The following is a 27,901-nucleotide window of genomic DNA, read 5'->3' as shown; positions in this document are numbered from 1 at the left end:
GTATTCCCTAAGCCCCTCAAACTAAATGGTATTTAATTTCCAAACTGTTGTTCCTGAGGAAAACAACAAGACTTGATGTGGAATTTTTCTTTTTTGTGGGGGGAGGGTAGTAGAGTACATCTTTATGGTGTGGTCCTCACTCTTAAGGCACAAGTTTTTCCCATGTCAAGGGAACACTAAGTCTGTTAATGAAGTGATCAGAAATCCAGTGCCTCTAGGCAACAGGGGATCTCTAGTTAGCTCTATTCCACTCTCATTGGAGAGGCTGTTCTCTAGCACATTTTGCTTAGAGTCTCAACACTCCCGTCCTGGGACACAGGTTCAAGGAAGATCCCACCAAGAGTACAGGAATTCCTTCCTCTTTAGTGCCCTGCCCTGTAGACCCCAGCTGTCTTGCTGCTATAAATTCTTATCTCTGCTGCCTCATCACAGAGAGAACCACATCCCCTGCTCCAACTTGCCTTTTGTGCTGTATTTGGAACATTTTCACCAGACCAAAGGCTAGGTGTTTGTGAGATTCATGAGTTTCTGTTCTCTCAAGGATGTGAGCTTTTTTCTACTGGTGTCCATTATCTGAACACAGCTGATTTGCATATTTGTCCAGTTTTATAACTTGCCAATAATTTTCTTAACCTTTGTCAAATTTATTCTCAAGTTTTTTCTGTTTTGGATGCCTCCATGAATGGAATCCATAACATTTTAAAAATACAGAATAACAAATTCTTCACTGAGACAAAGTATAAATAACTGGTTAATCAGGTCTATCTCTTCCTTTCTGTGTGTGCATGTGTGTCCACAATGTAGTATCTACAAGTTTTTCCAATTTTCCTTCCTGTACAATGAATAAGTAATCGGGAAGATGCTGAGACTACCACGAAGAACTTGTATACATGTATGAATAGCATGCATATAGTATATGTTCATCAAATTTTCACATTTTGTCAATGGAGACAGCACACCCAATGGTAGAAGTGGCAATATAGTATCTACTCAATTTTACTCAAACATAACTTCACGGAGCTTTCTAGGAACAATGGTACCTTCACAAACAGAAAAAGAGAAAAGGAAAAGATGTATCTGTAATAATTATACCTTAAGCCAATACTTCAACAAATTGCCTCACTCTTTAGTAATATAGTTCCTAAGTCCAGCCTCACCTTTTCCTTTATGTTTCTCAAGTAGTCTTGGAAGAATATATATGACCTATGAAATTAGATTTGCAGATTACAGGAAAAACAATGCTTCCAGGCCCTATATGATAGTTCTAAAAAGCAACCTTAAAACAATGTTGTTTGCAAAGTGAAGAATCGTAAGAGACCTTTTTGCTTATAACTACAAAATGCTTTAGGCTTTATTTCAAATGAATGATGCATGGCTAGTAATTAGTATGTGACTATAATGATGTTTTGTTTTGTTTCTCCAAATGAAACAAATTAAGCAAATTGCACCATAAAATTTCAATACTACATAGATAGTCTGACTACAAAGCATCATTTTTTTATACCAAAAAAGAAAACAAAGATCACCATCAAAAAGCAAATCTCACAATTACATTATAGACTTAAGCATACACTTTTTAGTTCTCTATATAGAAGATTTAAGATCCCAAAGTCAAGAAACTAGAAACAAAAGTTCCAAAATTATTTTTAACTAGCAGAAACTTCAAATTCCTAGATATTCTAAAATAATTTGTATCTATTGTTAAATCCAAGTTAATCTTCAATATTAAAAGTAAACTGCACCAGTAATGAAGCATACAGAAATCACTGCTCTAAGCAACTTTGAGTACAGAATGCACCTGCCGTGATGGTGAACTCATGAAACATGTGCTGCAGCTGGATGTTATCACTGAAAGCTCTAAAAGGTTAGCCATCATTGTAAAGCAAACAGAAACAGAAAAGTGTTTGCCAACATTAAAAAATAAAAGCATGGCCCATGGTATTAAAAAAGCCATAGTTCACAGTTGAGCTGTAATAGTTACTGGTTGAGTAAACAGTTTGAGTTGTCTTATCTACGCAATGGTAGCACCTGTTTCCAGACTTATGTCAGAAAAGAATATGAGTACACATTCGCTAAGTATTTATTGAATACGTATTATGTGTCTGATGTTGCTTCGTGCCTTGGGTGTTTATATTGTAAATAAGAAAATGAGGATCTGTTCCATGGAGTATACTATGATAAATAACTAAACAAAAGGAGAGAAAATGATACAAAAGCAAAAGGACATATCATTTTCAATAGGGTTAAGTGCCATTTATCAATGAACGGTAATGTAGACAAAGAATGAAAGTGGGTGCATCATTATAATGAGTATCTCTATGAGGAAGTGGCATTTGGGTCTATGTAGCAGGAACAGAACAAACGCAAACCCGCTATGGCAAGAAGAAACTGAAGACAGCGTGTTAAGGTTTAACAAAGACTCCACATGTTCAGAGGTGGGTTTTTGGAGGGTGAGTGGATCACTGTTCATCTGCTGATGAATTCTGTACTAAAAGTGCAGTTAGAAGGTGGAGTGTGGCTGCAAGTGGTGGGCCATTTGGGACATGACTTGGAAGGGTGCATTTCTGTCCCACCTCCTCTCTCCTCTTTGTTGCCTGGATGCCATCAGTTGAGTACCTTTTCCTCTGTCATGGCCCTCTGCTGTCCTATTTCTGCCTTAAAGCCTGCTGACCATGGACTGAAACTGAGATCCACAATAATCCTTGCCTAATTTAAGTCTTGGGTCCAGCACTGGGAAAGTGATTAAGACACAGCTGAATCTAATGACAAAGAGCCAAGCGGTAAAAGATGAGGTTGAAGAATTAGAAATGAGATTATCTGATAAACTGTTATGTAATCAGAAATCACTAGAAAGATCAATTAGCCCTAGAAGAAATGTTAAAGGCAATCTTTCAAGAAGAAAAATTATTCCAAGTGAAAAACTGATTTACACAAAGAAGTGAACACCAGAAGTGGTATGTTACATCAGTGAGTAGATATGGAATGCTTCTCTTGAGACTCAGAATCTATTAAAACTATATACTACAGAGCTGGGGATTTAGCTCAGTGGCACCACACCTGCCTTACAAAATGAGTTAAAATAAAAATAAGCATTAAAATAATCCAAAAGAGTACAATAAAAGAGTATTATAGAATAGATATAAGCAGAAAATACCAAGATGATAGATTCAAGCTCTAGCATATTAATAACTGTATTAAATAAAAATGGCCTAAACAATTTTAACATGGTTTAAAACCCACGAACAAAACAGCAGAAATGTTAGACTGGAAAAAACAAGACTAAACTAACACACTGCCTACAAGAATAGTAGAATAAAAGAAAAGGGACACAAAACAATAGTCTATGTTATTACTAATAAAAACAAAGCTGAATGGCTTCATTAATAAACATGAAATAAATATCACTAAAGTATTTTAAGCATGGAAGTGACAAACTCATTTAATTTTATAATTAAAGTTCATTAGTTGAATGGACAGTGCATTCAAAGCATGAAGCATAGGTCCTAAAATAGTCAATATTCAGAAAAATTACAAATACAAAAATATGTACTGTTATGATGAGCTGGCATGGCTTTGCTATCTTTGAGATTATGTTTTTTCTCAGCAATATCATATATTAATAGCTCTATTATATTCAATTTTAACTTGAGTTTTTCCATTGCCATTTCATTAACATTGATGAAACAAATACACTCAAAGGATGGCAATCCCTGAATGGTTTTCAGAGTTTCAACTAACAAGAGAGACATTTTTGAGAAATCATTAAACTACCATAAAACATGATACTTCCATTCAAGAGTCACTTTGGCTAAATCATCAGAACTTGCAAGTTGTTAATTAATTACATGTTCAGGATTGATGAGGGGATGAGGTAAACGTTAATCACAGAGTAAAATGCAAAGCTAATACTGGAGGTAGGATCCAAACAAAAAAATTTAACAATGTAGTCAGGTCCTGTAATGTAATTCCAGACAGCCACCCCTTTTATCTTGATCTCATAATATTGCTAGTAAATATTCGGGTTTTGGTGGTCCTCTGAGGAGGCAGGGTCAGGGTATTGGAGCTACAAAGAATGACACAGGAAAAGTTCCCTATGTTCCAGATTAGCTCATTCAAAGGTAAAGAGTAAGAGTGCATATTGTACAGTATTTGGTAACCCGCTCATAATTTCAAACAATAACCACCCAAAATACTTTTAAATGATTCTTTGCCTTTCCTTTTATTCATAACATTTTACAAAAGCTTGCTCTTTTTCTAATGCCACAATGTCAATGTCAAAAGTGTTTCCTTGTTTATTCCACACATAATACTATTAATTAACAATGACAACTTGCTGTGTTTCTTAGTCTTTACTGCACTTTTTAGTCTGTTTCTCTACTAGGAAAAATAAAATTCACTCGGGGACTTCTAAAAATAAACCAATAGCCTTTCAGATATTCACTCAGTGTTTGGATTCATGCTTCCATTTAGGTCATTGATTTGGCAGGTGCATTTTTGGAACATTCTAATTAAATCACTGTGATATATTTTTCAGGCAAGTCTTTTGCCTTTCAGTAAAATATATGCTCATTGCTGTGTCTAAATATACCAGACACCCTAGATCTGGGGTTTAAATTTTAAGGAAAGGAGGAGAAATATGTGGAAAATAACTACGGTGTGGCGAAGACTAACCAGAGTCTGCTGAAGCTAATACAAAAGGTGGGAGTCAGGCAAAGGACAAAATAAAGGATGAGAGTACACCTGAGACTCATGATCATGAAACACCTAAGTACAAAAGTCCATGTTAAATTTAGGAAAAAGAAGTTTCTGAATGCAGGTAATTACTACAACCAGCAGTAAAAGTCATGGGTAATTCCAACGGAGGTTATAAAAATTCGGCAAGAAGTAAAGAGCTAAGGCCAAAGCACACATAGTCCTTCCTAGGGAGGAAGAAAAAAAAATTTTTTTAAGACAAAGAAGGCTGCAAAAAGTACATGAGATTCTAGCTTGTGAAGAGACTAACACAGACAATTGAATAATAAGGGGAAAGATGGTCAAGAAGACCAGGCAACTAATTTTCCTTTCATTACATTCGAAGTACATGCCAGAACAGTACACGGCATTTAAAATGCCATGCCAGAACTCACAAAAACAAACACAAAAATGTAACTAAAAAGCTGTTAGAAAGTTTAAAGCTGTTAGAAGTTTAAATCCTTTCATGGTATAATATTCAGAAAGGTCATATAGTTTAATATAGAAAGAGATAGATGTGACATCGATGAACATAGCCCTTACACAGTTTCAGCACAGTCATAAACTATGAGAACTCTCAAATTAAAAGTTCACGTTAGCTTTTCACTAAATGAAAACAAAAATTACTTTTATTATTCCATATCCCCTCCCCTAAATAAATACAATATCTGGACTTGGATAGAAAATCAGCATTCCTGGAAAAGAAAAAAAAAAACAACCAGCAGTAATAATGGATAATAGCTGAGTTGCAGGATAGGAAACTTGACCCAGTGTTACAGGAAGAAAACAAACACATTCATCCTTGCAAAAGAGCCAAGTCTGGTATGGAAGATAAGGGTGTTTAATGAAACACAATTCAATACAAAATAAAAACATAATCAAAGCAAATAATGGGAGAAAAAACTTAGATAAGTATTATAATTAACCAAATAACTATGGCGCCAAACACCACCACACTTTGTTTCAGAAGCCACAGGTAAACAAAGTTAAATAAAACTTTTTATCATTTAATTCCAGGTATACCAGAGAAATTTTCAAGTGCTTAGCATCAGAGTGCCAGTTTCTCTGTTAAATTGGGAAGAGAAAGGGAACAGAAATTGGGAACAGAAGGGCCTTAAAGGAAGTCACAAGAGCAATCAGCCAAACAGAGTTCTGTCATGCAAGGCTCTTTAAGGAAGGGCAAAGGATGCCCCTCCCACTTGGATCCCATGTTTCTGAAGAAAGAAAATGTTTAGTAATTGGTTTCTAGAGAGAAATGCAGAGACAGGATCAGGCCTAAAAACTGCAATGTAGACTAAAGTTTATCTTGTGAAATCCTTTCCCTTTCCCTTTCTCTTACTTGTATGTATCTACTTCCTTGCCAATGTAATAAGAGCTCCATATCTAGAAATAATATGATACGGTAGAAACAAAAGGAAATCTGGAAATCTGGAGTCAGAAATCCTCAGTTTGAATCCTTCTCTTCTGGCGATGGAGAAAATAAGGTGCTTTAATTCAGTCACCTATTTATATGGGTTTCACTTCTTGTAACCCTAAGGGGCTATCTTAAGAAATACATCAGATTAAATGCATGTGAACATACCTTTGGACCTGTACATCACTGAAAAAAAGTCAGATCATATAATTGCCATGTAATTACGATACTTCCCAGCTCTGTGGTGGCTTGTTTGATGCAATACTTAATGCTACTACCTTGAAACTGCAAAATTAATCTCTCTCTCTGCTCCTATTATCAAAACCTTATCTTTTAAGTGTAACAAGTAATAGATACCATACTTTTTAAAATCAGACCAAACTAATGTAGAATAAGAGCTTGATTTCCTGTAGCTATCCTGTGGCCAAGATGATTTAACAAAGAGAAAGCTGTTTTACAATATTTAAATAAATTTGTAGGTTTCTTTTTAAATTTGTCATTAAGTACACTTTCCATAAATAAAACATCAAGTTGTTATTGTTTGCAACTAGGTGATGTTAGAATACACTAGTAAGAGAGCAGGAAGAAGAAGGATTTTAGCAAATATTTCTAGCTCCAATATGTGCAACTGGTATCAGAAGAGATTACCCTAATCAGATTTTTAGTGATTTGAATCATATTCTTGAAGGCCATTCTCATGAAAAGAAAAATAAAATTCCAATAATATGCCTCCATATGAGCCCTGAGAGTCATACTAATTGATAACTAAAATGTTCATCAGTCAGTACTTACCATTATGTAAAGCCCTGACTTAACTAACCCCTTTGTCGCTCTGTGTGCAAGTGTATATATTTAAAATTCAAAATACAGAAAATCTGGAAGATCTAATAATTGGTCAAAAGTGTAAAATAATTATAGGATAGATAAAATCATCAAGAAAGAGGAAAGGGATGGAATGAAAGGGACAAAAATCTGAGTCAGACAATTATTCACATGTTAGTAGAAATGGGAAGGAGACAGGGAAGAGCCAGACATGAAGCAAAGTGGAGCTGAGAGAGAGAATATCAGAAAGTAGACATAACACAAAGGGTGAAATAATGACCACAGTACAAGAGCAAATAAGGTGAGAGGTGAAGGAGTATTGGATCTGGAATTAGAGGCTGTCCATGACACTAAGAGAGTAACTGAGACGGTGATAGGAGCAAACATGCATACATTAAACATGGTAAATATCACGGAATAGAGAAAGAGAAAATTCTAACTACAAAGTAAGATGTGGCTCTTGAAGAAAACGGCCCTGAACTGGATCACAATAGATTAGAAGTAAAATGTTCAAAATATAAATATGAGGACGAAGCCAACAGCTAACAAAACTGAGCACCACACATTACACACGTCCTTTCATAAATGTCACCGCAACCCCAGGTTCTACATGTACACGTTATGAAGAATGAAACTGAGGGGCTAAGAAACTTGCTCTGTCTCATAGCTAGTATACGGTACTTGGAGAATTTAAACTCAGGTGTGTACAGTCAGAATAGAGAAAAGAAAGATAGCTGAAAGCATTCAGACTACCAAGACAAAGTTATTTTACACAAGATTCAATACTAGGAATATGTTGCCTGGTAAGCCTCAGTAAGGCAAGAGATAAATGATTTTAGTTTCCAAGATTTAAAACAAATCCATAAAGAATCATGGGGAATTTTATATACTTATTCATCAAATACTTATAGTGTGCTAACTATACTCTAGGTATTCTTCAAAACAATAAGAATTCACCAATGAACATCTTGGAGAATGACTATTGCCATCATGATCATTCTTGCAGCAGGCTAATAGATCAGCCAATAGAACATAACAGTAAATCTGAAAATGACGAATACTAGGGAGAAAAATATAACAGGGAGGAGGAAAAGAATTACAGTACTTGGAGCATTAGATAAGCATTTTCAAGTAGGTCACTCAGAGAATACCTTCCTAGGCTGATTTATGAATAAAGACCAGAAGGGAGTGAGGAAGATGACCAGAGGAAGCCAGATCTAAAGAGAATAAACTAGTGTGTGATCAACACATTTGAATATCATACCTTAAGAATGCATTTCACACATGTGAGCAACAGTATAGAACCCACGTTGTTAAAATGAGTTAGTTGGGGAAAAAAGTCAAACATAAGGCAAGAGACAAGATGGGGAGCGATCAGAGCTTATAGACCACTGTGAGGACTTAGGATTTCCCTCTGCAGTGGGAAGCCATTACAGAGATACAGGAAGAGATGGAACATTATCTGATCTAAATCACTGGATACTGTGTTAAGAATAGACAGCGTTAAAGATAAATTTAGACATTATTTCTCAATATCATCAAAATCTTTCACAAGGTTATATGCATGCTGTATAAGCACAAGCAAACTTTTGTAACTTTTATCATGAAAGAAAAAGTGGGGAGAGAAATATAAATCTCAGTTAAAATTTTAAACTTTTTGAAGAAACGTACTACTGTTAGCAACTCAATGAAATAGCATTTATTCTGATCATGCTGTGTTTTTATTAGTTCTAATAAATTAAAGAATTGCAGTTATTTAATACAGATGACATTCCTTGTTTCAAGGGAACAAGGGTAACAAAAGCTCATAAGAGAATTCATTCAGAGCTCAATTCCACTTATCCTCCCACTCTACAGAGAACACAATGGGAAGTATGTGAGTGATTTTTCCATTTAATAGCAGGATTTGATATTTTTATTTTGATGTAGATTTGAACTAAATGAATTCAATCCCTTGATTTAATGAAAGTTGCTTTATCGAGGAATATGCTCACATACTATAGCATTTTAACTTTATCTTAATAGTATAATATAGACACTATACATTTATTATTGTGAAATATTAGAGACTGTTCCATTTTCTCTCAATATTAGAACAAGGTCTGGAGGCTAAAGTCATTTTTTCTTTCATTTCACAGACACATATTCTCATGACCATTAGCTTCTTTCCAAAGATGTTTTACACACTCCACACATACCAAATAGCCCTCTCGTCCCAACTGATGCTTAGTTTGTGAAATAAATTGCAACAGTGTCATATTATAAAATCACCTTGTACAATTCCCTAGATCAGGGATTGTAATTTTCCTCAGAGAGGTGATAACCAGCAGCAAACACAAACAGAAGTTTGCCGCTGATGAGTCCCTCTCCAGGGAGAAGAATGAGAACAGGAAAGTCTGCATATTTTGTCAGGCTCTTCACTGCCTCCTGTGTTACACTTCTGATTCACTCCTTTGGTGATCTCATTTGGTCTCACTGCTTTAAATGCCACCTGTATGTCACTGGCTCCAAAATTTAAACCTCCAGTCCTGAACTCCCAGGTTACACCTCCAATGAATAGATCATGTACCCACCTGTTTGTCTACAGACATTTTAAAGGGATTTTCACTCCCACAATCCATTCCTCATGCAAGGCTTTACCTCATTTCTACAAGTGGGAACTCTGACCTTAGGCTAATAAGCTGGAAGCTGTCCTTGCTTCTTCTTATACTGCAAATCCAATCTGTAGAAATCCTATCCTCCTTAGTTTCGAAAGTATCCAGACAATACCATGGAGTCTGTAAAACCACCACTGAGATTCACACCTTAATAATGAAATCATGGAATAGCACTATAACCGAACATTGGCTTCATTTATCCTCCCCACCCTGCGATCTGTTTCCACATTCAGCTGGCAGAATAACACTCCTAAAGTACCAATGTAATCATTTCAACCCTTTGTTTTTGAATCTCCAGCAGCTTTCTTAGGATAAAATCCCCAGGCCTTAAACCATGCATGCAAGGCCTCTGTGGCCTCTGTCACCTACCACTCGCCTTGGTCACTTTGCCGCAGACACTGTCTTCCCATCACCGTCTTCCCATCACCAAACTCAGTGATGCCTTAAAGTCTTGAGGTGGTGGTTTCTTCTATCTACACACGCTTCCTCAAGTTATGCACACGTCTGAGTAAGGTCACTCAGGCTTCTGCCCAGCCAGTACCTCTTCCTAGAGGCCTCCGTAACCATCTTACTGACACATGGTCTCTCTCTCCCGTCCTACCACCTCCTATGGAGCATGGATTCCTACCTGACATTACAATATCACACGTTTATCTGTAAATTGTTACTGCCCCAATCTAAAATGTAAGAAGGAATTAAGAGACATGTTCACTGCAATAAACTCCGACCCTACAGCAATGCTTAACATACATTCAGAGTTCAATACATATTTGTCAAATAAGTCAATGATGAATTAATCATTGCCATATCATGGAGACAAAGTATTCAAATGAAACATATCAGATAGTAGTTTAGTATAGTTTCCAGCATAAACTAAAGGCCTAAATTCACCCATGAAACCAAGACCCTATAAAATCAAGAGGCTGGGACCTACACTAATGGAAAAGTTGCTACCTAGAGTCATTTCTTCAGAATTATCTAATAAGAGCTCAAATTACTATTAGGAAAGTTCCCAAATATATTCATGCTATGGGCAGGGAAAGCAACGTTAAGTTCAATTATTGAAAAATCCTCTAATTTTCTGTGAAGGTCAGTATATTTAGTTAAATAAATAAATCTCATGCATTAGTTTGGACTTTCTATTAAACATATAAAGAAAAGGTATGTATAGTCTTTTCTGTGTTTTGTCAACACGCAACTCCATTTTGTTGTACGCAGCAAGAATTAAGAAGAAATCCTAGAGGAAAAATATCTTCAGAGAAGATAATATATTAGACTGAGCAAGATAAAAATTATCTTTCAGCTGACAGCTGATTTTACATTAAACAACAAAATTTTAGTTTAATTAAAAGTCCAAATAGCATCGTGACTGTTTCATTTAGGCAGCTGAATGAGATGAGATATAAGGCAGAAATCAGATCAAAAGAAAAATTTATAGAGCCATTAACTGTCTGAAGATTTTTAGGGTAAAAATCTATGACAACTCAAAAGCAAAGCCATATTAATAAGTCCAGAAGTAGGTGAGAGAAAATCAATCTGTGCTACTGTGCTTCTAGGAGTGCTGGCCCCTGGTAGAAGCATGTCAAAAAGGTTGCAAACTAAAGTAACAAGAATAATTCAAAACGATGGCTAAATGCTTACAATCTTAAAAGAAGCATACATCTAGGATTTAAATAGCTATGAATAGTTATTTAAAAATTATCATTCCAAACAACGTTCTGAGTCATGAAAGATTTACAGATGCAATTGCCAAACTGCTATCTAACAGTATTATGGAATCTGAGTGAACTTGGACATGTGGACAGGTACCAAAAAGCAGCAGGAGCAGCAGGTAAGTGGAACTTCTATTTCTCAAAAGACAGTAGATTCTACCAATTCCAGACTGCACAACTTATGTAATTGGCAGATGAAATGCAAGACGAATTTAAAGAGAAAAAGAAGTAGCAAATAGAAGAGGCCAAAATGTGTTCTTGAAGAAATTATGTCCAACTAACTCCATGTTTTCTCTTAAGAGTATTGAAGTACTAACTGAGAAACAAGGCTCTTAAATAGTCAACCCATAAGGGATGTAAAAGAGGCTCAAAAAGTGCAATGGTTCAGTGGAGATATTCTTTTATGTTTTCACCTGTTTTTAACAGTCTTTTCTGAAGGTGTTTCAATAATCCATCATTCTTATCCTAAATCATAATTTCCTCAGAATCTTCAGAGAATAGAACCACTCAGTACCAGCAGTATTTTAGAGAGTTGCATGAGTTTTCACACAGACAGTATGGCCTTCTGAGTTAGAGAAGGATCAAGAAAAACTCTATTGTAGGGTGAGGTACAAGAGGACAGTAGAATGCTGTACAGTGTAGAAGTTAACTGGCTTCTATCATTAGGATGGCAGATTCTATTTTTTTTAAGTGCAAATTCAGACTTTTATGACCAAGGTATTATTTCTTGATCTACTTTTGAACTAATCCATTCTTACTCACAGAGACATCATTTTCTAGAATTTCATTTTTAACAAAAATTAAAGTAATTATTTCAAAAATAACCTTTTTTTTAAATAAATAAAATGTTTGTTAGTATTCTGTTATTCTTGCCATGTTTTTCCCATCTTTTCTGTTCATCTCTTTCCTATTTCCTAGATTCATTTAATCAATATTACATGGTCACGACATGATATGTGAAGATGAAGATGATATGCCTGTCCTAAAATGTGCTTAAAAATACCATTTTTCTTCCAGCACGGTAAGTGACATTTAAAGATATGCACAGGGACTACAGTAACAAAGAAGATGAATATTGACGTTTGCATAAAAAAAAAATAGAAGTTTGAGGGGAAGCTTTCCAGGGAGACCTCCTTAAAGGGAAGAGAAACAAAACAAAGTTCACTGATAGGCCTGAGCATGGGGCCTTCAGAGAGCAGCAAATTGTTTAGCAAAGAGGAAACACACAGGAAAAAGACATGAGGTGGAAAGGCATGGCAGGAAGTCTTCACTTAAACATGAGATACCTGCTGGGGAGAAGGGAAGCACACAGGGCCCTGAGGAAACATTCAGTGGTGATGGACTTGTTCATTATCTTAACTATGGTGATGCCTCATGGGAATATTCATAGGTAAAATTAATACCAATCTATATTCTAAATACTGTCTATACCACTCATACCAAATCAGTTATACATCAATAAAGCAACCAGGAACAAAAGGCCTAAAGCTCTTTTAAGAATTTTAGACATCTATGTAAAGGTTCTGGGGAATAACTAAAGAAATTCAAGGAATCTGCGAAAGATAATCACTGGGATTTTGTTCCTTGTTTTATATCTTTTCAAGATTTTCCAGGGCCGGGAATTTAGCTCAGTGGTTCCGCTGCCTGCCTCACAAGCGCAAGGTCCCAAGTTCAATCCCTGGTACAAAAAAAAAAGATTTTCCTTATTACCAAACTAAAGAATTGATTAATTAGTTTGCTATTTTCTATGTTCCTATTATGTACAAAGGACCATTTGTGTCCCCATAGAAATATCTCTAAAAGTAAGCGTCTAATACAAGTCTGTTTTATTTCATTTTTAAAACCAAACTCAAAACCACAAGGTCCAGAAGATATCATAAATAAAAGATAAACAATTTTTGTTTTGGTACGGGGGATTGAACTCGGGTCCTTGCGCTTGCAGAGCAGGCGTCAAAAACCGCTGAGCTAAATCCCCAGCCCAAAAGATAAACAATTACTGAGAGGCAGACAGAAAAGATACAAAAGTTTACAAAGTAACAGTATATGGGTATGTGAGAAGCTCCTATAAACTATAAAGACAGGAATGGAATAGAAAAATAAGTAATATTAATAGAGAATTATAAGAAGAAATACAGTATAGCATAAATAATAATTGTAATCTCATCAAAAAATATAAAGAAAAAAACAAAAGGAATAGTATTAAGTATTAGGTTTGTTACAAGAAACTCATACAGTTCATGAAAATCTCACATATACAAACACACACAGTGCAAGAAAAAATCCCACATACATACTAAATTTACAAGCATTCTAGAAGAGCACTATGGCAGTAACTATCAAGATTAAAAATGCTTTTAGATTTATTTTAAATTCTACTGTTTTCCAAAGAAACAATAATGTAATTCATATTAATAACAGAAGCTAAACTTCAGAAAGACTTTATGGTTGGAAAATGATTTATGCACATTATATCAAATTATTTGATTAAAAATGTATGGGAAGTGGGCATTCTTACTGTCCCTATGACAAGCTGAATAATAGTCCTCTAAATAGATATCTATTAACTCAACCCCCAACACTATTTGTTACCTTATATGTATATGTTACCTTACGTGGCAAAAGGATGTTGCAGATATAATGAAGACCCTTGACATGGGTAGTTTACCTGGATTATTCAAGTAGGCCCAACATAATCAGAAAGTCTTTATAGGAAGGAAGCAGGAAGATCAGAGAAGGAATTGGAGCCAAAATAGCAGAACAGTGAAGCTGCACAATGGTCAAAGGAAGGCGGACAGCCTCTCAAAGCTGGAAAGAGCCAGGAAATAAATTCTCCCCTTAGAGCCCTCAATAGGAATGTAGCTCTCCTAAGTTATTATGAAATTCTGATCTCCATCCAGACTTGAAACATAATAAACTTTTGCTGTCTTAAGCTGCTAGGATTCCAGTAATTCATTATACCAGTGATAAGAAACTGAGAGTCCTATTTCATAAATAAGGAAACTGAAGTACAGAAGAATGAATAACTATGTAAGATCATATAGCTATGTAAGATCAAAGAGCCTGTGAGAAATACAGCCAGAATTTAAAGTTGGGCCATGGTCATAATAATCATGATATAGTACCTATATATATATATATATATATATATATATACATGCAAAGATGTATACAGGAATTTTCTTTTATAGAACCCTAAGGGTGGAGGAAGCAAGAAACCACCCTTCATTAAGAGAATAAATAAAAGGAAATCATACTATAGGCTAAGGCATACTACACAAGAGTTTTAAAACAGTACAACATGAAAAAACATCTTCAAAATATTCAGTACAAAAAGGTTTCACAACAATGCATTTTCAAAATGTTCTTATGAACATGCATACATTGATAAACACAAGAAAACAGAATTAGAAGTCTCCAACTGTTAAGAATAACAATGTGTGTGAAATGAAGTGGGGTAGTAGGAAAAGGGACATACACATTGTATTTAATACTTTTTATGTTATTTGAATATTTTACAACAAGAATATCATGGTGTATTTTAAAACTGGGCATTTTTAATGCAGAAAGATATGCATGAAGTTCCTACATTTTTTCATTAAAAAAAAAAAAAGGCCTCTACTGTGCAGAGTTTAAAAGTCCTGCCCTACAGTGACACCAAATGGTAGCAAATCAAAATACAGTACACAAATAGGACATTAGTTTGATTTAATCTTCCTATAAACATGTGATTCTTTTGAAGAACAGGCAGTTTAAGAGAATTAAATGATATGGAGACAAATACTCAAAAAACCTAGAATTTTTAATCAAAGAAAGTCTCATACACCAAGCTTCAAATGCAAATTTTTAGGCCTCTTTCCAAACTTCCAGCAAATCTTCTGATCCCATTGAATATTTACATAACTCATTTCTCACACAGTTAAAACCATGCCACTGTGAACACAGTGATTTTACCTAATGGCTTACTGATCAAAGAAAACATGCAAATATAAAAACTGCAGTCATACAACTAAGGTATGATTCTAATCCATTAAAATCAACCATTGGTAAGTACGCAATATTTTGAAGGGACAGCTGAAGTAAGAAGGAAGGAACCTTAGAAGAAATATAGACAACTGATTCAATTACTGTTTCTAGGAAATACGTTTTTTTCATTTCTTTATGTGTTACAGAAATGTAAGTTGAATAAAAGAAAAGGCTATTACATCTCAAATATAGACCAATTTATTAAATTTTTCTCCTAGACTGTCCAGGGAAAATATTTCAAATTAAGCATTATCAGTCAAAATCTGTGTCCTCTGATAGACTCTGACAGTCTAAACAACAAATAAAAACATTGTGTAAACTGTCTTATTCATTACGAAAAGATAGAGATCAACCACTTCCCAGAGCACTCCCCTAAAATACAATTGGAAGAGCGGGGGTCCTTTAGTCTCTTATAATTAAATAAAAGTTTCTTCAGGTTGTTTGATATTATTTTTTCATACAAGAAAATCGACTAGAAGATATACATAAATGATCAGCTACAGAAACAAGTTAATAATATCATCAAGATCTAAAGCCCTGAATTCATACCACTGGATTTTAATTCTGTATTTTAAAAACAGCTAGAAGACAAGGTTTTAATTGCTATTATTACACAGAAATGATAAAGATAGACTTACTATCCTGATTTGGTCATTATACAATGCGTATGTGTATCAAAATATCACATTGTGCTCAATAAATATGGACAATTATGTGATGGTTAATAATGAAACTTAAATTTTTAAAACTAGGAGAAAGAAAGGAAGGGAAAGGAGAAGAGAAAGAAAAAGAAAGGCAAAAGGAGGAAGGGAAGAAAGAAAAAGAAAAATGCTACTGGACTACCTATCACCATGTCACTACTATACCACACACATGGATGGTCACCTCTAAAACACCTTGAGAACTATATTGAGAAAGGTCCTATGCCTTGTCATAAGACCTGTGAAGAGAATTGGTTCAGGAAGGTACCTTAAGATTCTGAATTACTAGAAACACCAGATAAACAACTAAATTCTCAGCACCATAAAAGAATTCATGTTGCCAAGTGTGGTAGTGCATGCCTGTAATCGAGAGACAGAAAGAAGAGGACTGCAATTTTAACTGCAGCCTCAGAAACGTAGCAACCTTAGGGAGACACTGTCTCACAATAAAAACTAAAAGAATTAGGGATATGGCTTGGTGCAAAGGTCCTGAGTTGAGTCCTCAGTCCCCTACTCACACATACATACAAACACACACACCACTGGGGAACAGGGGGAATTTAGCTAAATTTGAAGATCTTGAGTTCAATCCCTGAAACTACCACCAGAAAAAAATATAAGTATTCATGTCTACTATTTCGTATTTAAGACTCTTAATTTAAAAAAGAGGTAGTATAAGCATTAAAGGCAAGGCATATGGATTGAAACACTGTATTACAGGGAACTTGGGGACAATGGTCTGGTTGGATGGAAAAAAGGTTCAAGGACAAGCAATTTAATGGAAATTAACATTATTTCAAAAAAGAACAAATACACATTGATCTTAGCTAAAGCTCTAGGAGCAATTACATATAGTATTTCTGATAATAAATTTATATCTCGTATTTCATAGGACATAGAACCCTGGAAAGTTGTAAGTAATACATGATAACTGTAAAACATGTTTCTAATTTGCATGTCAATTCTGTGAACATTCAATTAATTGATCTTTAACTGACACTGTTTGCTAACATTCTGGATGTTGCACACTGTCTTTCTATCAAAGAGAAAATAATGCAGATGAACACCAATGTACTGGTAGTATTGCAACTTTTTTTAAAAACAATTCTTATGGAGTTTTAAAGCTGATTATATAATGCAAACAACTTCAGTAAATTCAACCATTCTCTCAACCCTGGGAGTATGAAGAAAACACATTTCCTGAGAAATCTGTTATTCATATGAATCAAATTTATGAATTTACATAACTGTATAAAAGAAAAAGTTTAGCTGGCAAGTAATAGAATTCTACTAATTTTGGTTAATATGAAAATGCTAGAAATTCCAGTATCAGTCTACAGAACCCACAGATGAAACAGAGTTAAGTTCATCTGTGGTACAAAACAAATTAAAGTACCAGTGTTGGAGGGGTTGTAAAGTCAAGTCCAAATCATTTAACTGTGGTTCTGTGATGATTTTTCAGGTAAAAATATTACTATTTTAAATCTAGGCTGAATCAAAAAAGTAAATTTTTTCAGGCAAGATAAAAGTCTTGTAGAAATGTGCAGTTTAGCTAACCTCACATTAATTCCCCTTTTTGGTACTGGGGATCCAACTTGGGTTCTTGAGCTTGCTCAGCAGGCGGCGAAACCACTGAGCTAAATCCCCGGCCCATTAATTCCCCATTTTTGATACAAACATAATTTCACAATATGTGTTACTTTAAAATTGAAACATATTATGGGAATCTTATAGATATCTACATGGTAATTATAAAGTTTCCTAAAATCACCAAACTGTCATATTATGGAGAGTTGATAAACTGAAAACAGACCACACCTTAATGAAATAGCAAAATTAAACAATGAGTTTTTAATATAGCAGGAAGAAGAGAAAATGTTAGTTGCTCCACATTGTTTAGCATACTCTCCTCAATATATTTGAATTAATTATTAAGGGCTGATCACTGCTTTTTAGTAAGCTTCGCCTTTTGAAGGAGGGGAGGATGGAAAGGGGTTGGAGAAGTAAGGGAGTTGGACTGGAAATGGTGAAAAGAGAAAGAAAAAAACTTTTAAAAAATCTGATTTCTTGCTGAATTTTCATCCTTCTTTAAATGCCAAAATAATTACGTTTTAAGAGTCAGTACCACACAAATCAAAACATAAAACAATGTTCATAAATGCTCATAATTAACAGAGGACTAAAGCATTGTTCATATTGTCCATAAGAAATATTTTCCAACAACATTCCTCCATTTGCACCCAGGTTTGGCCTGGTACAGAGTGGGTGAACTCCAAGTCAAACCTGAGTTGACATGTCCTGAAAGGGAAATGTTCCGTCTCTATCTTAAAATCAAGATTATAACATTGCATGCTGATATCTAAGAAGATAATTGTTTTAACTTTCTGACTCCTAACACTACACTGCTTATAAATTGTATCTCTTTGGTTGTAAACTCTAGACTTTTAAAAGAGGGAATAACTTGGCCATTTTGAATGAATTTAAATTATCAACAAATTTGAATTCACTCTTATGTCAACAACTAGGACACTGGAACAGGTTTAAATCTTTTTATGATATGCAACATGAAAAGTTATTTTAAAGAGACATCTTCATATGACCTTGCATATATATATATATATATATATATACACACACACATACACATACATATATATATGTAGTACATTATAAAATTATAATTTCACAAATTCTTCTAAGTCAAGACTCAAAGGAGATGGGCAAAAATTAACACTATATTCTTTCATTAAGACTTGAATACAAATTCTCCCATATTAACCTGTTCTCATATGGGAGATTTGTCTAGTGGAATATCAAACAGGGACTCAAGAGAAAGAAACTGAGCAGGTAATATAAAATGAAGCCAACAGAAAAATATAGAAAAAAAAGAATTGGAAGAGGGGAATAATCTGTACCATTTGGATAAAAAGTGAAAAGTGTTTTTTTAATTAAAAGGTTTTATAATAAAAATTCTAAGATTTTCAGAATAAGGACAAGCTCTGCTTCTTGCTCTTTTGTTTTCTATTTGCACTTCTGGGAACTTCATGGGTAGAGGAGCTGAATAAGGTTGGTTTAAGAGAATATAGGAAGGGGTTTAATTGCAAATGGCTACAGCATACTGAGAATGAAGTACAGATACACCTGATAAGTTAACCAACCTGAATTTAAAAAATTATATCAAATATGATCCCATCATGGGATCATAACAACCCTGGAGGTTGTTAATAAAACTAAACATGAAAAATAAATAATCCTATAAAAATCAGTACTTTATCATTATAATGACAGAGTGTAATAAATGTAGAAATGATCAAGTAATGGCAGGAGAAAAGAGCAAAGGAAAGAAAACTTGATAAAAATCTTAATTTTAAGTTGCAATACAGCTAATATATACCATTGGCAAAACTTTTTACCTCTTTAGACACCCAGCTCCTATAAAACAGGGAGGAACAAGATGACTATCAAGGAAATTAGAACACTTATTTATTTATTTATTTATTTATTTATTTATTTATTTATTTATTTATTTTGGTGCCGGGGATCAAACTCGGGACTTTGAGCTTGCAAGGCAAGCAGTGGCACTATTGAGCTAAATCCCCAGCCCCCTTAGAACACATCTTAAATGAATTCATTTCTCACTCTCAGTGTTGAGAAAGAGACTATACTGTATTTCTAATTTCAGAGTGAAACTGTAAGATGAACTCAAGTGAGAGATTAAAACATGAACTTGAAGTTACTCTTGGAACATTAGAAAGCACAGCTCTAGAATAAATCACAAATATATTCTACTCATAAAACGTGCAGTTTTCACTTTACATTCTGACATTAAAGAGAGTATAAAATTATACATATACATATATATACATATATATACATATATATGTATATATATGTATATATGTATATATATGTATATATATACACATACACACTTTTCAAAAGCTTCTTAAACTTGACTTATGGCCAGAGTTTCAATATATATTTTAAATCATTTCTTATGAATGTTCTTACCAAGATAAACATTAAATGTATGGGACAATGACATGGAAAAAAGCTTTACATTTTCTCTTTCCTATTCTGCACAGCACCAAACTCCCCTCAAGGGTTCACCCTGATATGCAGTACTTACCACAACAGTAAATTGCTCGGGTTCACATAAGTTGTTATAGTCACTTTTGAACTGAGACAATGAACTTAATTGCTCTTGATCAGGAAGATGCTTTATTAAGTTCTAAAAATGAAAATGAAAAGAAAACATCTTTACTAAATGTACTTCTTGAATTTTAGAAAAATTAATTAATTGACTATGGAAAAGAAACGAGTGAAGAAGTTATTGCTAGCCTCTTTTCCCTAGATAACTTCTCTAATATCAAGCCTTAAGTAATACTCTCTACATCTTGAAGTCTATTCTCCTTTTCTCTATTCCAGTTACTACACACTCAAAGCAAGCACTACTGAATGTTTATTTGGTTAGCTTACAATTGAGAAAGAACTTGACCAATAGCAAAGGAAAAGCTTTCTCACTTGGATAAATGTGATCCATTACATTAGGGAAATTAAATGTCAGAAATTTAAGGCAAAGCCAAACATACCTTAATACTTTACTTGAGGGGATAAAAGAAATCATATTGCTAGTATAGGGCAAAGAAAAGAATAGAGAAGAAAGAAATCAGGGGAACTGTGATGGCAGTGTTTGCAAGATTAATCAGTAGATTATATTTTAATAACAAAAACTGAAGATATCTTCAAAATAAAGACAAAGAAATTTTTTGGATGTGGAAGAAAAATGGAAAGGACATTGAAAACACAAGATATATCCTGTAAACAAAAACAAAGAGCTCTTTTAGGAACTTAACTGCCCATGATTAAAAAGGACCTTTGTTTATACCATTTGTAATCTGGAAATCAGGTTCACTTGGGTGCTCTAGTTCCTTTGTCCACTTCCAGCCCTACCAACCCACACACTTAAAGAAGAGAACCACGTGAAGAAGACTTAGAGAATACACATAAATGTGCCCTCTCTGTAGAACAGAAAGGATTAAAAAATTCCCACAAAGTCTATATAAATTCTCTTTCAAAACATGATCTTCCAAAATGGTATAAGTAGGTAGTATATTGATAATGAAATTAAGGGGGGAAAAGAGTGGTTGGTGCTCACAATTCCAAATTATAATGCCAGTAATCTCTGTGTAAACCTTAAGTCAAGTACAATTTTTTTTTTTTTTTGCTTAAGTTCTTTTACTGGTACATTTTACGTATACAATATGTTTACATTTATCCTTGGGTATTTGTACCTGTACATGATGTATCTTGGTTCTTTTTTCCCTATTCCCTCAAGTACAAATTATAATTAAGCCTACAGAATGTGATTTTTCCTTTTGAATTTTTATTGGTACATTTTAGATATATAAAATGATAACATTCATCATAGATAATTTGTACCTATACCTGATATAGCTTGCTTCATCTTTTCTCCCCAATCCATTCCCTTCCCTTCAACCCCTCTTCGCATCTTTGTTTTATTTACATATACACTGGTAGAAAAGAATCTCCAAAGATTTTTTGGCTACATGTTAGAGCATGATATGCATCAAAGGTAGTTAGATCAAAGAAGTTATGAACTGTTATGGTTTAGATCTAAAATTTCTCCCAAGAGTCTTGTGTGCTTAGAAGCGCGGCCTGGTAGGAGGCAGGTCACTGAAAAATGCACACATGTGGAAGGATACATTCTTCTCCCCAGTTTTTCCTTCCTTCCTCCTCTCTCTCTCTCTGCTTCCTGGCTGTGATGGGGTAAGCAGTTGTCCTCTACCATGCCATTCTGCCATGCTTTTTCTGTCTTGGAACCAACTAACCATGGACTAAACCCCATGGGACTATAAGCCAAATAAACCTTCCCCTTCAGTTGAAATGTCATGTATTTTGTCCAAGTGGTGGAAAAGTAACTAATACACTGACTCACCGTAAACTTTTGTACAAAAACTTTGTTGATGGACAATAACGACAAAAAAAGTGACAATTTAAGATCATGCCAAGGAAAGGTAATTAATAGTAATACTAGCAAGGTAAATAAAAATAATAAAGGCATATAATTTTTCAAATAGAGATGAAAAGATTTGGTTATTTTTATTTTCTTTTAACTATTTTTGTTGAGCGCTCCATAGTCTGGGTTACTCGTTACACTCGGGCTCCGAATTTCTTTAGCATTCTTTAGATGACTATCAAATCTCCATGAATAATTTAGTTAATATTAATTTCAATCTTTTAACAGGAGTTTATTAATTTTCATTTTATTATTTTGGACTCTAAGGTGAAAAATGATCATGATTTGTAAATGCGTGGGCCAACCTGCCTTTATTTTCTCCCTATCAAATTTCCCTCACCCTGTAGAAATCTTAAAGCTGCTGTCAAACTAAATTCTCCAAGTTGTCAAAGCACACCTAGTTTTTCCCTCACAGCTTAGTCCTAATACTACCAGAATAACTGCCTGTCACTGTACTTTTCTTAGAATCTCCCAGCCTTTCCTACATTCATACCTTATTCACCTTTGAGTAACCTTGGATCCACATATACATAGAATGCATTCTCCCAACACATTCTGTAGTTCTACCCAAACTTCATAAGGTACTGTCTGTCTATCCTGTATGAAATATTACTTCCTTTGGCAAAATATAAATTCCAAGAAGGTGAAATCTACCTCAGATAGAGCCTAATAGCTAATCTGCATACAGTGGATACAAAAAAAATTTGTAACAGAAATTAATAAAAGTCTAGTGGGACAAGGTCTTTTAATTATGTACATTTATTTTAAACGGATAAAAAATGATGTGTAAAAATGCCATGAAAAATATTATAGTGCTGATCTATTACACAGAAATAACTAAATATAGGAAAATAAAAATATAAGTGTGAACAAAGCCAACTAAAATAGTGATTATTACAAGGTAATGCTCTGTGTCTAAGCCCTGTTCAATTAGGTAGTTCTACATGTAAAACTGGGGAAATCTGTTTAAAATTAGAGTTCAAATAGCATGAAATTCTTATTTTTAATGAATGTATGGAAAATTTATATTCAAAAATATTTTAGGCTTTAAAGTCATAAAATTGGTCTTACATTTATTGAGTATGGTATGCATAATAACAACAACACCCACTCTGAGGTCTACTTCTCAGCACCTATAAATATATAGGTTATGTGATAAAGGGGATTAAATTTATAGATGGGATTGAGGTTGCTATCAGCTGAGCTCAAATTAGGGCAATTGTCCCAGATTATCTGAGTGTGCCCAATGTAGTCACAAAAATACTTTTAAACCAAAGAAGGAACAACAGAGCTGTGACCATAAAAGAAAGAAACAGAAAGATACTGATTGCATGAGAAGTTGAAAAAGAGACACAGTTCTTCACTACAGCCTACAAAAATGAACTTGCCAACACCATGATTTCAACCCAGTGACACCAATGCCAGACTTTCCTACAGAAATGTCACCTAATAAATATACATTATTTTAAGCTATGAAGTTTGTGGTAAATTGTAGCAGCAATAGAAAATACATGAAGAAATTATAAGAAGCTAAACGTGTTTGCAACATGAGCTTTAAATGCAAATGACCTTTTTTCTATTTGTAGACAACAAAAGCCAAATGATCATCCAAAACATTCATGTAATCAACTTAAAAGCTATTCTGTAAATATTTAACAAATTCATTATAAGAAATACAAACATGTATTAAGGAGAAAAACTTTTCTTTAACGAATGTAGCATCTGCTCCCAGCAAGAAGCCACATACACAATCAACAATAATAAATTCAAAAATTCAGCTTATAAAAAACAACTGCTAGAGGGAGAAAAATGCTTAAAGAAGAGTTATTGAATAAGGCAGTTTATGAATTTTAGAGACATATAAGTTATAAATGATAATATATCACTATTACTTTTTAGAAGGCATATTAACAGGGTAAACTTTTAAAAAAACTTCTAAAGACATCATTTATTGATGAGTTAAAGCATCTAAAATAATTCTAATCCCTTGACACTAACAAATTATTTTGGTTTCTTTTTAATTGCTAGAAAATTTTTCTTGTAAGCATATTCGTATAAGAGCAAAAGGGAGTAAACTGAAGAGATTTTTCTCCTTATGTCATTTGTGTTAGGATTCTCCAACTCTAAATTCTATGGAAATATAAATAATCTCCTACATGGATTTTAGAAAATAACTGTGATACCACACTAGCATTCAATAAAAAAATCTGAGGGTAAAAACCATTTTAAAAATCCTCTAGTCTTCAGCTAGGCGTGGTGGCACACACCCATAATCCCCACCCTCAAGAGGCTGAAGAAGGTGGATCACCACAAGTTCCAGGCCAGCCTGAACTACAGAGTGAGTTCAAGGCCAGCCTGAACTACACAGCAAGAGCCTGTCTCCAAAAAAAATAAATAAATAAATAAATAAAACCAAAACAAAACAAAAACCCTTCTGGTCTTCTGAACAAATAGAGTACTAGGCAAACAATCTCTATTATGCAGAGGAACACAGATGACTTAAGGAAAGGCTCATTAGCAAAGATAACTAATGAAAACTTCCTTACTTTCCTATATCAGTAATAACGCAACTTTATAAGCCTAAGAAAAACATATTCTATGAAAGTTATACAAATTTATATTACAATACCACTATTCTTTAACTGTAACAAAACCAAAAATATACATGTAAAATGAAGCACTGTGCCTTTCACAGGCTTTAAAATAATTGAAATGTAATCATTCTGATAGCATTATATTGAGTTTGCAGTTAAGAGAAGATACAGAGTTTTATCTCCTGGCAATGCAGAAGTTATGCTAAAGCTAATTATGCAGCAGTGATTTTTCAGTTGAATGATTTGGGTTAAGAATTTTGCTTCACTTACAGATTTCTATTTAATGAGTTTGCAATGAAATATTGGAATTTAAGCTCTGCTTGTTTGTTTACCTGAATCATAGACTCTGCCAACTGTGTTTCATCCACTTCCAATATCATCATTTTGATTTCCTCATATGGCACCCGAAAAGAACTCAGGAAGATTGCTAAGAGAAAGGGAGGGGGAGAAATGGTTCATAAAGAATAAAGTAACAAAGGAATTTTAGATGTAGCTTTATTTATAAAATCAAAAATGAATTCATACAAGAAAATTTATAGATTTAATGTAATTATTAAGGGGAAACGTTCCTTCACACATTTTATATTTTTTTCCACTTCTAATACCACAATCCTCTATTATTAGGCAGGTACCAAAGTCGATTTCTAAATGCATAATTATTTGTCTATCACAGGAATGATGCCAATTTTCATGTGATTTTTAAAGAAATGTTAAAAAACATCACATTGTAATGAAAAATAAAACTCCAGTATGTGCATGTAATATTTCTAAACATACGTGTTACAGGCTTGCACAATATCTTCCAGCACTACTAAATAGGTTAGAAAAAACATTTCAGAGAAGTGCTAAATAGTACATTAACACTGTTACAAGTAACAACAGTACTTTATTATTCTGAAATACCGTAGACAACATGCAACAGAAATAGCATTTGCATGTAACTAAAATCTTAAAAATCCCATTTTAGGAAACAAATTTTCATGATAAAATTTCCAAAGGGAAATACTAATATTACTAAGAATTGCCAGCATTATTTATAATTTTCTTCATATTTAGATATGTGGTATTATAATGATACTCTCAAGAGCTTTTGGGGTATTTTCACAGTATTATATATAATTCTTTTGCCAGTTTAGTGTTTATTCTAGTATTACATTTTCATGCTTAAACTACATCATTTCTTGACCATACTCAGAACTTGCTACCAATAACACATTAATTTTTTTTAATTTACTGAACTTCTATATCATCTGGTCTGTAGGTAATTACATCATCTTATCTGTAGGTAAAGACATCATTTTTTCATAAAACTCAGAAAACATGATCTACTTCATTCTTGTACTGTATTTCTTAGACTTGAGGACATTATCACCTACAGATGAAGAACAAAGGGCAAGTTCTATGGGTTGTTTTTTTTTTACCATTTTCAGCACTTTTTTAAAAAATATTATTTTATCGCTATATTTTAGGTATACAATATAATGACATTCATCTTTGGAAATTTGCACCTTTACAAAATCTCTCTTGGTTCTTATTTTTCTCCCTTCCCCTCCCCTCCCTTCAACCCCTCCATCCCTCCCTACTTACAAATACTTCCATTTTTTTCATTTTCTCATATTAATTCCATTCCCTTCTTTCCTTTCCCCTACCTCTCCCACTTCCCCTTCCCCTTTGCTCCTTTTCTTCCTATTAAGTTCTATGTTCTTATCACCAGCTTCCCTCACACATTACTGAGCACAAGGAGTCATGAATATGTGCTACCTATGCTAGAAATGCGGATGCCTATAGTCCTTCATAGCCAAAGACGGAATAAAGGATCTAGAAGATCTAGTAACAGATACTTATGGAAATAAAAAAGATAGTTCAGCAATAGAATTCTCTAGCAAGCAAAAAAAAATAATAACTGTATAATGTTAAAGGGATAATAAATGAGTAACTGACAGTGAATGAATAAAATGTAACTTCACATCATGTACAAAGGAAGTTGCAGATGATGAATAAATATAAACGTTAATGACAAAAATAAGAAAAATTTAACAGTGTACATAGGCTCATCTCAGGTTAGAGAATTCAAACATAAAAACCAATGCAAACCATGAAAAAATTTATATCTGACATTACAAAAGAAATACAAACGCACTCAAAACAAGCAAGCAAGATGAAGAGAAAAGATCTGCCTTAAAATTTGTAGTATTACTTTTCTTTCAAATATAAAAAGCATCTCAAATAATTAGAATACCAGGAGGTCTAATAGGAAAATAAGCAAAATACATGTAAAATCAATCAAAAGAATGAGAAATGAAAATGGCAAAAAATATATGGTAAGCCTTATGGAAAAGAAGATTTAGAAGGTGAAATATTAAGACATATCTAAACTATAAATGTACTGAGATTAATATCAATCCCTGAATTATTAGTATTTTTGAGCAAAAATAAATTCTATTTGAGAAACAAAGTCTATGAATAAAATAAAATACAAAAAGTTCAGAATATTAAAGAAAAAATCAAAATAGAATTACTCTGAAACATCATATAGGAATTACATGAAGGAAGATATACTTGTATACTTCAGGCAGTATAGAGACATTCCAGAACTACCCAAATATCCAAAAAGGATATTTCTGAGCTTTTTTTGAAAGAGAAAAAGCAATGATCATATGAGAAAATAAAATAATTATTTAGAGAAATGAAAGAAAGCTTGAAATGTCAGGACTGAGAAAACCCAAGACTTATTAAAAGAAGTAAGATGATTTGAAGAAACAAGTAGAACTTTTACAAATTTTAAGAATACTGAAAGTAAAAAATTAACATATGTATTAGGCATTAAAGACTGGAGACATGCAAGGCAAATTTATCCAATATATATCAGAGAAAGAAAGATGGAAAAACACTGGGCTAACATGATGAGTAAGGATATCTTAAGCCCAATAGACCAAAGACTAAATCACAAAGAATGAAGCATGTTTGAAAAGGAAATGTTGAAAATTTAAGGAGGTTCAGCAAATGCCAAACATGATAAATTGCAAAAATAAAATAGAACTTTGTAAAATACCAAGGATTGATGGGTTTGTAAAATGGAAACACTCAAGCATTGTTGGAGAAAGAGTAATAATTAGTACAAACGTACAATCCACACTCAAAGTAGGGTTTGACACATAGCTATCTATATAACCTCTGTCATAGCTACTCTAGAACAAAAGCAGACAT

At 33.7% G+C, this 27,901-nt stretch overlaps 1 protein-coding gene across 6 annotated transcripts in view; it reads right to left on the bottom strand.

Moving 5' to 3' along the window:
- Nucleotides 1-27,901, bottom strand: part of Diaph3 (diaphanous related formin 3) — a 501,638-nt gene that overhangs the window by 230,318 nt on the left and 243,419 nt on the right. For all 6 annotated transcript variants that reach the window (XM_087197467.1, XM_087197470.1, XM_087197468.1 and 3 more), the window contains 2 exons: nt 25,027-25,121; nt 20,190-20,291 (listed from right to left, as the gene is read on the bottom strand). In XM_087197467.1, the coding sequence (XP_087053593.1) occupies nt 20,190-20,291; nt 25,027-25,121 (197 nt within the window). The remainder of the gene's footprint in view (nt 1-20,189; nt 20,292-25,026; nt 25,122-27,901) is intronic.

Source organism: Heterocephalus glaber, unplaced genomic scaffold, assembly GCF_053883595.1.
Source record: "Heterocephalus glaber isolate CG9 unplaced genomic scaffold, H.glaber_assembly_v1.0 deba00001666, whole genome shotgun sequence".
Taxonomy (NCBI): domain Eukaryota; kingdom Metazoa; phylum Chordata; class Mammalia; order Rodentia; family Bathyergidae; genus Heterocephalus; species Heterocephalus glaber.
Note: the sequence above shows the minus strand (reverse complement) of the source record. Positions and strands in the feature narration are given on the sequence as shown.